Here is a 15,774-nt window from a genome sequence, read left to right as displayed (position 1 = left end):
AAACACACCGTGCCAAAAAGTCAAGCCTGAACCGCAACATACAGTCCAGCGCCTCCGTAAAGACATCGTACGCTGAGTCGATGGACGGCTGAAGCGTGTTTAGTTCGACTGACGCAAGCAAACATCGGCTTAAATCCAATCATTCATGTGAGTTCAGGCCTGACTCAGAGGCAGCACTCGCGGTCAGGAGGCTTTAGCTAAGGCGGTAGCGACGTTTTCAGAAAAATGTACATCTCGGAGTAGTTTTCGGATGCCGTACATTTACGCCAACAAAACGCTGTATTTGCTGTAATTGAGTGAATTTTTGAAGTCATTGGGCTTGTAGTTGAGTAGTTGCGTTTAAAAATCACGTAAGGCCTTATCCACGCCTGAATCTGCTACTTTCACATCTAAAAGCTACTTTCACATCTAAAAGCGCTCAAAACGACACTGCATCGCCCGCTCAGATCAACCAGAGCTCACAGAATATGCAAATAGTCGCTTAAAATGAGTAAAATCAGTTCAAACCAATTCATTTTTCAAATTTTCTACACATTATTGATCCAAAACGCTACTAAAATTGCGTTAGAAAGCAACTATTAGTGTCTCTAGTGTACTTTTTCCTTAAGTGCAGTTTTCGCAGCTGTACTTGTAATTATTAGCCATGTAACTGTACACATTTGCAGTACTCTTTCCACCACTAGTACTTGAGTAATATATTGCACAAAAGCTTTATGTTGACAACGTTCAATGATTCGAACGTCTCTGCTTCTTTAGATATGATTTCGTTTTTCTCCTTTTTGTGCTTTATTCGTGGAAAACACCAGATTTTGTGCCTGATTTAATGGTTTGCCCTTCTAATTACTTAAGCAATAGTTTTCCCAAATACTTTTACACTCCTAAACTTTGTACTTCTGCTCGAGTATTATCATTTTGTCACTTTTGTCTTTCTCAAGTGCAATTTTCGGCTGCTCCACCACCTCTGCCTGTAGACGCTGGCCTTATCTCGCACTGGTAAAGAGCGTAAAGACCTTATTAAGCAAATATCATCTCAAATCCACTCACTCATCCCTCATTCATACCCAATATTGACTGACAGCAACGCACTAACACTTATGAGGCCGTCCAGTAGACCTTTGCCAAGTCTCCCGGCCCTATCTCGCAATGGCAAAGATTTACGTCGCGCGCAGACCCTTATTCAGCAAATATGTTCAGCAAATATCAGCTGAAAACCCGGGCGTTCCATCGCTCACTCGTGCTATTGACAGACGGGGGGACGGGGGGAGAACACTCACGGTCATGAAGCCGTCCAGCAGTCCGGAGTCGGGTTTGGGCGGGGCCTGAAGCCGCTCCATGGACCACTTCTCGATGATGGAGGCGACCAGGCTGTTCTCCGTGTTCAGGATGCGGAAGCCCGTCATGTTCACGCCGCTGAAGCGATACGGCTCCACGTCCAGGGCGAACAGGTCCTGCCAAACGCCGGGCGAGACGCAGAAGACAATCGTTAGAGTTTATTTCTTTCTTCAAAAGCAGTAAGACATTTAATGAGAGGTTATACAATCGAGATAACTTCCTTTAGGTGATTTAAGTCTGTTCAGTCAAAGGTTTCCCCTTATTGTCCCGTCGAGAAAGAGAAGAGAGACGTCTTTTCTTATCGGAGGAGATAAAAGAGAGGCAAGTGAACAATTAGGTCTTAAACCGGATGTGTCTTTAGGAGGGAAAAATGAGAATGGATTTCAGTTTGATGTCAAAAACGGGGAAAATTGTATCTATAAGACCTGGTTTACTCCTGCTTTACTCCTGGTTTAGACCTGGTTTAGACCTGGTTTACTCCTGCTTTACTCCTGGTTTAGACCTGGTTTAGTCCTAGTTTAGACCTGGTTTGGTCCAGGTTTAGACCTGGTTTAGTCCTAGTTTAGCCCTGGTTTAGACCTGGTTTAGTCCTAGTTTAGACCTGGTTTGGTCCAGGTTTAGACCTGGTTTAGTCCTAGTTTAGACCTGGTTTGGTCCAGGTTTAGACCTGGTTTAGTCCTAGTTTAGCCCTGGTTTAGACCTGGTTTAGTCCTAGTTTAGACCTGGTTTGGTCCAGGTTTAGACCTGGTTTAGTCCTAGTTTAGCCCTGGTTTAGACCTGGTTTAGTCCTGGTTTAGACCTGGTTTGGTCCTAGTTTAGCCCTGGTTTAGACCTGGTTTAGACCTGGTTTAGTCCTGGTTTAGTCCTGGTTTAGCCCTGGTTTAGACCTGGTTTAGACCTGGTTTAGTCCTGGTTTAGCCCTGGTTTAGCCCTGGTTTAGTCCTGGTTTAGTCCTGGTTTAGTCCTGGTTTAGTCCTGGTTTAGTCCTGGTCTAGACCTGGTTTAGTCCTGGTTTAGTCCTGGTTCAGTACTAGTTTAGACCTGGTTTGGTCCAGGTTTAGACCTGGTTTAGTCCTAGTTTAGCCCTGGTTTAGACCTGGTTTAGTCCTAGTTTAGACCTGGTTTGGTCCAGGTTTAGACCTGGTTTAGTCCTAGTTTAGCCCTGGTTTAGACCTGGTTTAGTCCTAGTTTAGACCTGGTTTGGTCCAGGTTTAGACCTGGTTTAGTCCTAGTTTAGACCTGGTTTGGTCCAGGTTTAGACCTGGTTTAGTCCTAGTTTAGCCCTGGTTTAGACCTGGTTTAGTCCTGGTTTAGACCTGGTTTGGTCCTAGTTTAGCCCTGGTTTAGACCTGGTTTAGTCCTGGTTTAGACCTGGTTTAGTCCTGGTTTAGACCTGGTTTAGACCTGGTTCAGTCCTAGTTTAGACCTGGTTTGGTCCAGGTTTAGACCTGGTTTAGTCCTAGTTTAGCCCTGGTTTAGACCTGGTTTAGTCCTAGTTTAGCCCTGGTTTAGACCTGGTTTAGTCCTGGTTTAGACCTGGTTTGGTCCTAGTTTAGACCTGGTTTAGTCCTGGTTTAGTCCTGGTTTAGACCTGGTTTAGTCCTAGTTTAGACCTGGTTTGGTCCAGGTTTAGACCTGGTTTAGTCCTAGTTTAGCCCTGGTTTAGACCTGGTTTAGTCCTAGTTTAGACCTGGTTTGGTCCAGGTTTAGACCTGGTTTAGTCCTAGTTTAGTCCTGGTTTAGACCTGGTTTAGACCTGGTTTAGACCTGGCTTAGACATGGTTTAGACCTGGTTTAGTCCTGGTTTAGTCCTGGTTTAGACCTGGTTTAGACCTGGCTTAGACCTGGTTTAGACCTGGTTTAGTCCTGGTTTAGTCCTGGTTTAGACCTGGTTTAGTCCTAGTTTAGCCCTGGTTTAGACCTGGTTTAGTCCTGGTTTAGACCTGGTTTGGTCCTAGTTTAGTCCTGGTTTAGACCTGGTTTAGTCCTGGTTTAGACCTGGTTCAGTCCTGGTTTAGACCTGGTTTAGACCTGGTTTAGTCCTGGTTTAGACCTGGTTTAGTCCTGGTTTAGACCTGGTTTGGTCCTAGTTTAGCCCTGGTTTAGACCTGGTTTAGTCCTGGTTTAGACCTGGTTCAGTCCTGGTTTAGACCTGGTTTGGTCCTACATTTTCTTTTGATGAATGGTGTGACTGGAGTAACTGCAGCAGAGTTATGAGGTCAACTGACAATCGAGGAGTCATTTATTGTAGTTTGGTGGATTTCACATGAGATGACACTAGAAACCTATTTTACAGGACATTAAATATTCAATTTACATTAGCTTCCAGAGCAGAAAAGCAACGGCTTGTGAAGTTATTTATTATTATTATTATTTATATTACAAGAGCAGCTCATTGGTCATTGGTCATTGGTCATTGGTCATTGGTCATTGGTCATTGGTCATTGGTCATTGGTCAGCTCTCATTTATGACAAAATCAAACGTCTCTCATTTCCGTCTCATATGATAATTTTTCCGTCATTCGTTTCAATACAGACGAACCACGCCTGTCCCTGATTGGCCGATCCACCTGTCAATCGCGACCAGACGGACGTCTATCTTTACAGACGTCGTTCTGGACTCTCCGCTCATATAACTCTCCAGGTTTCCCGGGGCGCGCGGGAATCCTGGTATTTCACATGTGACGACAGGCTTGGCCGCGATTGGCTGTCGGCGGTAATGAACGGGAGGAGCGTCCAGACAGATTTTGACCTCATCCAGACGCTTGGCTCGCTTCCACCTGGCGCCGAGCTCGGGCCGACTTTATGTTAAATCCACAGCGGACTCTTGCCCTGGTCGTTCTCCCGCTCTGTCCTTCCCACTGTCGTTTGTAACAGAAGCATCGTTGTGACATCACCAATTAAAACGCGGCGTTTTAAGAGTGTCCAGACCGCCCGCCCCGCCCTCCCCCCCGTGTGTCCTCTGTGAGCGGGACGATTGTAAACGACCATTTTGAAGCGGTCTGAAGTTCGTCCAGCGGTCGCAGTCTGGACAGTCTGGAGGAGCCCAGACCGTGTCCTCAAACGACCCGGACATTACGGCTCGTACATTACGGCTCGTACATTACGGCTCGTACATTACGGCTCGTCATAATAAATGTTATGTAATGTTATGCACCGCAAACAGATCCAATGTGGCTCGTTTCCATGACGTATTCATTACTATGTTTGTTTGTTTTTTGCTATTAATGACAATAAAATATAACAAAAATAAGTAAAAGAACATAACAGCAATACAATCACATGACGTAAATACCTCCCCCATCCAATATTCACACATAAAACTCAATAAAAACAAAATAGAACTTAAAACATTGATGCCCAAATGAAGGAGAATGGACAAAAAACGAAGGAAATTCCAGTATTTCCAATGTGTTTACTGGGCCTTGTTTTGTTTTGTTTAAAAAGGTACAACTTATAGTTTTTTTTAATTTTATTCTATTTTAATTTCTTTTATTTTCTTTTATTTCATTTTATTTGTTTTATTTTATTTTTTAATTTATTTTGTAAATGTTTTTGTTTTTCCCTTTTTTATTTCCATCCATCCATCCATCTTCTGCCGCTTTATCCGGGGCCGGGTTGCGGGGGCAGCAGTCTGAGCAGGGACTCCCAGACTTACTTCTCCCCAGACACTTCCTCTAACTCCCCCGGGGGGATCCCGAGGCGTTCCCAGGCCAGCCAAGAGACATAGTCTCTCCAGCGTGTCCTGGGTCTTCCCCGGGGCCTCTTCCCGGTGGGACATGCCTGAAACACCTCCCGAGGGAGGCGCCCAGGAGGCATCCGGAACAGATGCCCGAGCCACCTCAGCTGGCTCCTCTCGACGTGGAGGAGCAGCGGCTCTACTCCGAGCTCCCCCCGTGTGGCCGAGCTCCTCACCTTATCTCTAAGGGAGCGCCCAGCCACACGGCGGAGGAAACTCATTTCGACCGCTTGTATCCGCGATCTTGTTCTTTCGGTCACTACCCAAAGCTCATGACCATAGGTGAGGGTAGGAACGTAGACCGACCGGTAAATAGAGAGCTTTGTCTTTTGACTCAGCTCCCTCTTTACCACAACGGTCCGATGCAGCGACTGCATCACTGCAGCCGCTGCACCGATCCGCCTGTCGATCTCACGCTCCATCCTTCCCTCACTCGTGAACAAGACCCCGAGATACTTTAACTCCTCCACTTGGGGCAAGGACACCCCACCCACCTGGAGAGGGCAAGCCACCTTTTTCCGGTCGAGAACCATGGCCTCGGATTTGGAGGTGCTGATTCTCATCCCAGCCGCTTCACACTCGGCTGCAAACCGTCCCAGTGCATGTTGCAGGTCCGGGTTTGATGGAGCCATCAGGACAACATCGTCTGCAAACAGCAGAGATGGAATCCTGTGGTCCCCAAACCGGACACCCTCCGACCCCTGACCACACCCTCCGACCCCTGACTGCGCCTAGAAATTCTGTCCATAAAAATTATGAACAGAACCGGTGACAAAGGGCAGCCCTGGCCGAGTCCAACATGCACTGGGAACAGGTCTGACTTACTGCCGGCAATGCGAACACAGCTCCTGCTCCGGTCATACAGGGACCGGACAGCCCTGAGCAAAGGGCCCCGGACCCCGTACTCCCGAAGCACCCCCCAAAGGACACCCCGAGGGACATTTCAATTATTTTATTTTTTATTTTTTGTTTAAAAAAGTATATCTTATAGTCAGTATAATACGGTAAATAAAATTCAGAAGAAAATGTAAGAGATTTATTTGAATTTCTAGAGCATAACTGAACAAAAAAAAATTATATAAATAAAATTTGAATTTCTACAGAATATATCTTTATCAAATTATTACATTTAACGCCTTAATCGTTCTCAATGTGGATCTAAAGTACATTTTTAGATTGTGTGTGTGATGCTTGATCAAAGTGCTGTTCCTGGCGCAGTTGTAAACACTCGTCTCCAGCTCCAAAGGAACATTTGATTATCGGCGTTAAAAGACGTGAGTTTAGACAATTCATTTCAAACCACAAACATGGCTCCGAGGCTCTGATGAGAAACACGAGCCATGAAAAAGAAGAAGGATTTCATTTCAGACGAGGAGGATGTTAAAGCAGAGAAGAGGAGGGAAAGAAGAAGGAGGAGGAGGACGAGGAGGAAGAAGAGGAAGTAGAGGAAGAGGAAGAGGAGGAGGAAGAGGAAGAAGAGGAAGAAGAGGAGGAGGAAGAGGAAGAGGAGGAGGAGGAGGAGGAGGAGGAGGTGGAGGAGGAGGAGGAGGAGGAGGAAGAAGAGGAAGAAGAGGAGGAGGAAGAGGAGGAGGAGGAGGAGGAGGAGGAGGAGGAGGAGGAGGAGGAGGAGGTGGAGGAGGAGGAGGAGGAGGAGGAGGAGGAGGAGGAGGCGTTTGATCCAGACATAAAACACTTCAGAGAAAAGATTCTGCCGTGACCTGAGGTGAGGCTGAGGAAATGTTCAAATGTTTGTCGAGTTTGGACTGAAAGGGCTGTTTTTAAAAGCAGAAAAGACTCCAATAGCAGTATTCTTATTTAGTCCTGGTTTAGACCTGGTTTAGACCTGTTTTAGTCCTGGTTTAGTCCTAGTTTAGTCCTGGTTTAGTCCTGGTTTAGTCCTGGTTCAGTTCTGGTTCAGTCCTGGTTTAGTCCTGGTTTAGCCCTGGTTTAGTCCTGGTGTAGTCCTGGTTCAGTTCTGGTTCAGTCCTGGTTTAGTCCTGGTTTAGCCCTGGTTTAGTCCTGGTTTAGTCCTGGTTCAGTTCTGGTTCAGTCCTGGTTTAGTCCTGGTTTAGCCCTGGTTTAGTCCTGGTTCAGTTCTGGTTCAGTCCTGGTTTAGTCCTGGTGTAGTCCTGGTTTAGTCCTGGTTTAGCCCTGGTTTAGTCCTGGTTTAGTCCTGGTTTAGTCCTGGTTCAGTTCTGGTTCAGTCCTGGTTTAGTCCTGGTTTAGCCCTGGTTTAGTCCTGGTTTAGTCCTGGTTTAGTCCTGGTTCAGTTCTGGTTCAGTCCTGGTTTAGTCCTGGTTTAGCCCTGGTTTAGTCCTGGTTTAGTCCTAGTTTAGTCCTGGTTTAGTCCTGGTTTAGTCCTGGTTCAGTTCTGGTTCAGTCCTGGTTTAGTCCTGGTTTAGCCCTGGTTTAGTCCTGGTGTAGTCCTGGTTTAGTCCTGGTTTAGTCCTAGTTTAGTCCTGGTTTAGTCCTGGTTTAGTCCTAGTTTAGTCCTGGTTTAGTCCTGGTTTAGTCCTGGTTTAGTCCTAGTTTAGTCCTGGTTTAGTCCTGGTTTAGTCCTAGTTTAGTCCTGGTTTAGTCCTGGTTTAGTCCTGGTTTAGTCCTAGTTTAGTCCTGGTTTAGTCCTGGTTTAGTCCTAGTTTAGTCCTGGTTTAGTCCTGGTTTAGTCCTAGTTTAGTCCTGGTTTAGTCCTGGTTTAGTCCTGGTTTAGTCCTAGTTTAGTCCTGGTTTAGTCCTGGTTTAGTCCTGGTTCAGTCCTGGTTCAGTCCTGGTTTAGTCCTGGTTTAGTCCTGGTTCAGTCCTGGTTTAGTCCTTGTTTAGTCCTGGTTTAGTCCTGGTTTAGTCCTGGTTTAGTCCTAGTTTAGTCCTGGTTTAGTCCTGGTTTAGTCCTGGTTCAGTCCTGGTTCAGTCCTGGTTTAGTCCTGGTTTAGTCCTGGTTTAGACCTGGTTCAGTCCTGGTTTAGACCTGGTTTAGTCCTGGTTTAGTCCTGGTTTAGTCCTGGTTTAGACCTGGTTCAGTCCTGGTTTAGACCTGGTTTAGTCCTGGGTTAGTCCTGGTTTAGTCCTGGTTTAGACCTGTTTTAGACCTGGTTTAGTAACTTTGAAATGGAACATTAAACGTTTAAACGTCGACTTTAAATTTGGAAAATTTATTTTAGTCTTTGTAGTCTTTATTTTGACTACAACTTTATTCCCGTAAAACTACAACTTTAGTCTCAAAGTGCCCGCTTGTTTCTCATTATGAATGTCCCTTAGTCTCCGTCATAGGATTTGGTTCACGCTCCTTTTCTTTTTCTTCCTCCAGGTTTATGAGTCAGGCCCAGCAGACGTATTATCAACCATAAACCCAGTCCACAAATCCACAATCTGACAGAATATGGAGGTCATCCCGTGTCGCCGTGGCTCCAGCTGAAGATAAAACTGGTGGTTCGCGGTGTGTGCGCGCTCCCGAGCGTCGTGCAAGAAAACAAAATTAGACTTGAAGAGAAGAGAAATCGAATGAGCCCCAGAAGTGAGAGTGGCGTGTCAGCAAATGGGCCCTGACATTGCGAGGCAAGATGAATCGGGCCCCCGAACCAAATCTCAGCGAAAATGGGAGCCGCGATTGAACGGAAGAAAAACAAACACACACAAAAATAGCCATTATTTTCCGGGCCGCGCGGAGAAAAAAAACAAAAAACACTGGACGCAATACGAGAGCTTGGAAAAATGGGGATGAAGATTGAAGAAAGATGTCTGGCGATGAAGGGGGCGGGGGCAGGGGGAAGGGGGTGGGTGCCCGGGCAGTACTTACCAGCGTGGTGAAGATGTAGTGATAGTACTCGGTCATCATGCCCATCGCCAGCGCCTGAGGACACAAGAGTTATGAGAGGATTATGAGTACTTTCTGCTCGGGAGGAGAACACAAAGCGAGGCGGGCGTGGTCGGAGAAAGAAAGTGTCACTAAAGTACCGGATTTTGACCCGCTTAAAATGAACACAAAATATACAATGTTTTTTGACCCTTTAAACGTTGACTCGACTAAATAAAGTCGCTCTTATATATTTCTATTTGTCAATTTTTTTAAAACGCTGATATTAGATTGGATTAGCCTATCGTGATGACAACCAGGAAGTAAGAAATAAACCTAAAAAAATTCTAAAAAATAAACCTTAAAAAAAAAATCTAAAAAATAAACCTAAAAAAAATCTAAAAAATAAACCTTATAAAAATCTAAAAAATAAACCTAAAAAAATTCTAAAAAATAAACCTTAAAAAAAAATCTAAAAAAATAAACCTAAAAAAAATCTAAAAAATAAACCTTAAAAAAAATCTTCAAAAATAAACCTAAAAAAAATCAAAAAAATAAACCTAAAAAATAATTAAAAATAAACCTTATAAAAATCTAAAAAATAAACCTAAAAAAAAATCTAAAAAATAAACCTAAAAAAAATCTAAAAAATGAACCTAAAAAAATTCTAAAAAATAAACCTTATAAAAATCTAAAAAATAAACCTAAAAAAATCTAAAAAATAAACCTAAAAAAAATCTAAGAAATAAACCTAAAAAAATTCTAAAAAATAAACCTAAAAACAAAAAATCTAAAAAATAAACCTAAGAAAAAGTTTTCGGGGCAGGTTGGACCGCCCGTCGAACTCAGACGCAGTTAAGATAAATATAATGACAATTTTGCTGAAAAGAAAAAGTGGTTTATAACTGTACTTCCTGGTTGTTTAGAGCGTCTTTACATGAGCGGATTTTGGCTTCGTTTCGACTTGCATTCCGGTCCAAACTCTTTCTGTCTTCATTACGGCGCATTAAAGGGGCGACGGCGGTGCGGCGGCGGTGCGGCGGCGTGTGGCGGCGGTGCGGCGTGCGGCGGCGGCATGTGGCCGGCGTGATTGAAAAACGTTGATGGTGTTTTTTGCACCTTCCTCACGCGACAGATCCAACAATCGAATCGGAGCCAAGAACCAGGGCGTTTCACACGTTTAGATTAACGCCATAAATATAGCGCCGCGTCTCCACACTCGATGTTCAGGGACGCGACAACAAACATAAATAACGCATTATGAGTGGCGCGAGGCGGGGAAACGTGCTCAATAATGACATTGTACTCTACATTCCCTTCGACTTTATTAAATCATCACTATATTAAAGGACACATTTCATGCATTAGCCGTATTGTCATTTAAACATGCTCTTGAGCGTCTTTATTGTGACATGTCATGTTATAAAACCTAAAATAAATTCTGTATGACTTTATTTTAGGACTATATGACTTTCTACCTTACCATGGGGAAATAAACAAAAGCTAGCTTGATTTGCGCACTTAAAAATAAACGCACGGTGACCTCAGAGCTCTACCTTTTATTATTATTATTATTTTTTTTTTTTTTTGTATTAACCTTCATTTAACCCATTGAGATCAATCAATCAATCAATCAAATTTATTTATAGAGAATAATTCATACAAAGTTCAATTCAATGTGCTTTACAACGTTAAAAATACAATATAATAATAATAAAACTCAGTGTATGGACAGATCGAGACTTCTTTTTCATGAGTAACCTCTGGCAAAGTACAGACACAACAGCAACACACATTTTCATTACACAATAAAAAGACTTTCACAAAAAGAACATTTAAAAGCACCAACAATTTTGACGATGTCAGAAATCTGGGAAATTTGAAACCCAGTATTTTTGTAAGGCTCGAACGCAAAGAAACTCGCAAACAGGACGATGAAAAAAAGCCCGAACGAAGCTAAATACAACTCATCGTATGTTTTTTTGATGATGGAAAGATACTATAATGTGTTCTTAGCATAATATGCACCTGTCAATTACCAACTGAACTTCCACTGCGGCCCACGCGGACGCCATTAGTCCCAAAAGTAGGTTAATATGGCGCATATATTGGGCGCAGTGCGGAGACGCGGCAGGTGACCTTTGAGAGTCCCAGAATAAACAGGTCTGGGTGGCGGAGAGCGAGAGAGAGTAGTCTATTTTCAGACTGTAATTATTTGTGTAACGTCCCGGGCACAGTTCACACGTTACTGGGGCGACGGCAGGAGAAGCCTGTTAGCGCCAAACCAGGCTAACCTCGCTAATCCTCTGTGTGAGATCGTCCCGAGGGCTGAAGTTCACGCTAACTCCAACTCACGCAACAAGTGGCAACGTGGACTTTTATCGCCTTGAAGCGTCCATGAGGGAAATACAACGTCTCTCATCTTCTTTGTTCATCGTTGTTCCTTTGTGTGATTTCATTGCCCGAACGGTACGTGTTTTAGTGTAGACTTCTGCTCGTTTCCGTGAAGATTGAACAGTTTTACGCCACTTTGAAGAACATTCTTGGCAAAACGAAAACATCTCCATGGAGACGGAGAAGGTTCCGGGTCCTCCTCCTAGAAACCCAAATAAATTAGTGCCATTTTAAGCGACGTTTTCTTGTTTGAAATGTCCCCGTTTGATCCACTTTGACGCAGCGTAGGAACTATAGGGACTCGGGCAGAGTTCTGGGGACTTTTTTTTGACATGTGCAACGCTGCCTTTGTTCGGAAATAATTAACTCTCACACCTCGACAAACTTTATTGCTCCACACGAGAAATTCCCCTGACGCAGTCGCTCCAAAATTACAATTCTTAAAGAGTGAGAATAATGACGACTGCCTGCGGTAATAATTGACTTTAATTGTTTGTGGAATGTGTTGAATGTTTTTTGTGCGCAACAGACGGAGAACAAAGGGCGGGAAATATTACATGTTCTCCGACGCGCCCCCTACAGGTCGGACGACTCGTTGAACTAAAATGAAGTTATGATAAATGTATTTTGAATTTTGCTAAAAATTCTAGAAACGTTATCACAGAATAGCTCATTTTTTAGGTTTATATTTTCACTTCCTGTTTGTAATTGATGACATCACACTATTGATGACATCACACCAGCAGAATTTTTCTTTTTTTTTTTTTGACAAATGAAAATATATAAGAGCGACTTTATTTTGTTAAATTAATGTTTAGAGAGCCAAGAAATAATAGTTTCTTTGAGCAAATTCTGCATAAACTTCGACTGGAATGAGTGTCCGTGGTGTGATGTCACTTCATAACAGAGCTTTACATGGTCAGGTCCCATCGTACATTATCGATCTGATTAAACCGTACGCTCCCTCTCGCTCACTAAGGTCCTTGGACCAGAAACTGTTGTTGGTTCCTCGCACCCGTTTTCGGACCAGAGGAGACAGATCCTTCCAGGCTGTTGCCCCCAGACTCTGGAACGATCTTCCGTTCTCCTTACGGTCACTGGACTCAGTTACTGCTTTTAAGGGTCAGATTAAAACCTTTTTATTTAGTCAGGCCTTTTAAATGCACTTGTTTTACGGACTGATTTTACTGTATATCGTTGTATATGTATTGTTCACTGTACATTTTTTGTGTTTTTATCGTTTTATTCTGTGTTTTGTGAAGCACTTAGTGACTTCTGTCTGTGAAAGGTGCTATATAAATAAAATTTACTTACTTACTTACTTACTTACTTACTGACATTGTTCTACAGATATTTTTTCAACTTTCCTCTGCACATACCTGCTCGATTGGTGTAAAACTAATTTATATGCACAAAAGGTATAAATAGACCAAATAAAGTCATAATGAGAAAATCGTAAATACCTGACATCTGATTTTTTGCATGTCCTAAAGTAGAATCTGTTTTTCCCCATTACAGATGTTTTGTAAAAGCTTCTATTCAGGTGAAAATGAGACCACAGAGCATTCTCACCATCTAAATATAGATTGTTATTTTTTCTCCACAAAGCAGGAAGTGCGCCGTTAGCATGCTAATGTCGCTTAGCTTCACCGTAAGAGTTGTGAAAAGAGGTTTTAAACTCATCGCATGAAATATTTCGGATGCTCAAAAGTCATAAGGTAAGTGAGTGAAACACGTAAACCGCTGCAAAGTTCATGTTTTGAGACGGTAAAGATCAGGTACATCGCATTTAAACGCACAACGCTAAACATGCTAACGTTAAATCCAGCGAGACGATCTTTCAGCCACTGTCGCACACTACGTTTGACGGGACTAAATAACCAAACTCAAGTCATCTTTGCCTAGGGTGACCAGATTTTCACATTTAAAAAGGGGATGCATGGGCAGTAATATCTAAACTGTAAAAAATGCAGGTAATCCAGTACATTTGTATGCACTCGGCTCATTCATGCCTCTTTCACTGTCAGATTTCTCTAGTCTGGCAACAGAAACAACAATATATTCCTCTCTTTACTGTTGGCACGTCGCAAAGTTGTCAAAAACCGGGACAGCTGGGACACGCCTTGTATAAAACTAGGACAAATCAATGGTTTTTGGAAACATCTGCTGGGACATGGGACACGGGGCTCAAAACTGGGACTGTCCAATAAATAGGGACATCTTGTCACCTTATCTTTGCCCACAAACCGGTCGGACCACTCTTGTGTGCGGTATAGCACTAGCACTAACATGGTTTGGCTATAGTGGCTAATAAAAACAGCTATCGTACGTATATAACAGACTGAAAATGAAAATTGGGTTTAAATTTGACTTGGCTTTCATGCAAACGTAGTGACTAGTAACGGTTCCTCTGACTTAATAGGGACTGGAGGATTAGAGAGACTTAGTTCTTGGTACTGTTACATGTGAAAAGTCTGTGGACCACTCCTGGACCAAATGGGAATTACACTGGACGTTTTTGGTATTTGAATAACACGCGTTCAAAGAGCAAACCTACACTAGAGCGACGCGTCCTGCTGACCGACTTACGCCGTCCACAGTGAGGTTTTTGCTCTGGGCAGATGTCCCGTACCGAGCCGCTGCGATTGGCCCCATTATCAGGTCGTCTCCGGGACAATATAAACGACTGCAATCCGCGACCTTCCCGTGAAATCGCCCGCTCAACACTGATTAAACCCAGCGCGAGCCCCGGTCCTGCCCGAGCTCCAATCCTTCACGAGGGGCCCCCGATGCAGATGGGCTCATAGTCTTTCTCATTACGGACACATTTTAATAACACATGACTGAGAGGGACGGGAAACGACCGAGCTGGGACTCAGGAGTTTAAAATGAAAGAGTTATGTCGGGGAAAATACTGTTGTTATAAGAGTGTAAAGATGCTGCAAGTGTTAACTGTGGATCTCAGGTAAAGTGTAAGGATGATACAGTGTGTTTGTAGCCAATCAGTCATGTGATCGACTTTTACCTCCTGAATTACAACAAACTCAAAGGTCCTCCAAATTTTATCAACTTTGGGCAAAATGGGACAGATGTTGGTCATGTTGTGCCATTATTTTATTGTGCCATTATTATTAGGCCCGAGCGCCACAAGCTGGCGAGAGGCCTATTAATCTCGTAAGGCCGTGCAAAGCACGGCTGCGAAAGTGCGCACGTAGTGCGCACGAAATCGAGCGCGAAGCGCTCGCCCACTTCCAAACACTCACTAACGCACTCCTTCACTCACGCACGCCCCGTGCATACTAATTAGTAGTAGAAAAATGGAACTTTACCGTTGTAAACGGGCGAAGCCCGTGCAAAAGTACGCACTAAAAGAGCACTTTAAATTGGGATGATAAAGCACTCATTTGCGCTAAGTACCTCACGAATACGTTCCCCATCTCTTGCATGTTCCGTGCACATAAGCATGTAATGCAAAAATTGAACATTATTACTGTATAGGGGGCCAAAAACACAAAGTGGGCGGAGCCCACTCAAAATTAACAAAAGTACCCGTCAGTGACCAGGGGGTAGGAAGGCAAGGTAGGAAGGCGCGAGCGCTTTCCGAAAATTTATAGTTTATGATATTTGAAAAATGGGAAACATTGTTTTCGCATCGGAATATTATTCTTTCTTTCCTTCTTCTTCTTCTTCTTCTTCTTCTTCTTCTTCTTCTTCTTCTTCTTCTTCTTCTTCTTCTTCTTCTTCTTCTTCTTCTTCTTCTTCTTCTTCTTCTTCTTCTTCTTCTTCTTCTTCTTCTTCTTCTTCTTCTTCTTCTTCTTCTTCTTCTCGGGACCAACCCCCCTCTCTACATTCTGGTTATTTACTTTTTCTAAAATTTAAAAAATTGGCGCGTCAGCGCCCCCAAATGTACCAAAAATGCAATGAGAGATGGGAAATGACCCAAAAAAAATCTGATCGTAGAATCATGAAATTTGGCGCAGAGGTAGATGGTGACAAGAGAATTAAAAAATATTATTACGGCAACGCCGTTCGCCCAACCTAATGTCGGCCATATTGCTTCAAAAATGGCTAAACATGACTTCGGAGTTTTTCCAAACGTCGTACGAACTCCTCCCAGGGCGTTGGCCCTAAAAAGCTGAAATTTGGTGAAAATTCTACTGAGGAGTGGGACATCAAAAGTTATCCAAATTACATTGATACCTGTCACGGTCTCTGTGCGGCGAAGCCGCAAACTGTAGCAAGAATTTCAGAAATCTCCCAAATTTAACATTTCTGCCGTTTGCGCAGATAAAGTCCGAATTGCGTCAAATTAGAATCAGTTGTTAAACTCTTTGCCCTAAACCTACTTGAAGTGAAATAAATTAATTTGGAGTCACAGCGCCCCCTACAGATTTTATATGGAGGTTAAATATTTAGTTTTGCGAAATTATATGAAATTTGACACACAACTCAATTTTGGCATCCCCATCAAAAAAGTCAATGAGACCCATGTCATAATTGTTATGGCTTTGCCGTAACG

At 43.3% G+C, this 15,774-nt stretch overlaps 1 protein-coding gene across 4 annotated transcripts in view; it reads right to left on the bottom strand.

Moving 5' to 3' along the window:
* Positions 1-15,774, bottom strand: part of grik2 (glutamate receptor, ionotropic, kainate 2) — a 472,281-nt gene that overhangs the window by 221,198 nt on the left and 235,309 nt on the right. For all 4 annotated transcript variants that reach the window (XM_072460039.1, XM_072460040.1, XM_072460041.1 and 1 more), the window contains exons 5-6: positions 8,865-8,918; positions 1,275-1,448 (exon numbers count right to left, since the gene is read on the bottom strand). In XM_072460039.1, the coding sequence (XP_072316140.1) occupies positions 1,275-1,448; positions 8,865-8,918 (228 nt within the window). The remainder of the gene's footprint in view (positions 1-1,274; positions 1,449-8,864; positions 8,919-15,774) is intronic.

Source organism: Eucyclogobius newberryi, unplaced genomic scaffold, assembly GCF_026437365.1.
Source record: "Eucyclogobius newberryi isolate DKJ021-1_F unplaced genomic scaffold, fEucNew1.0.hap1 SCAF_3, whole genome shotgun sequence".
Lineage (NCBI taxonomy): Eukaryota > Metazoa > Chordata > Actinopteri > Gobiiformes > Gobiidae > Eucyclogobius > Eucyclogobius newberryi.
This window is presented reverse-complemented; position numbering and strand designations above follow the sequence as displayed.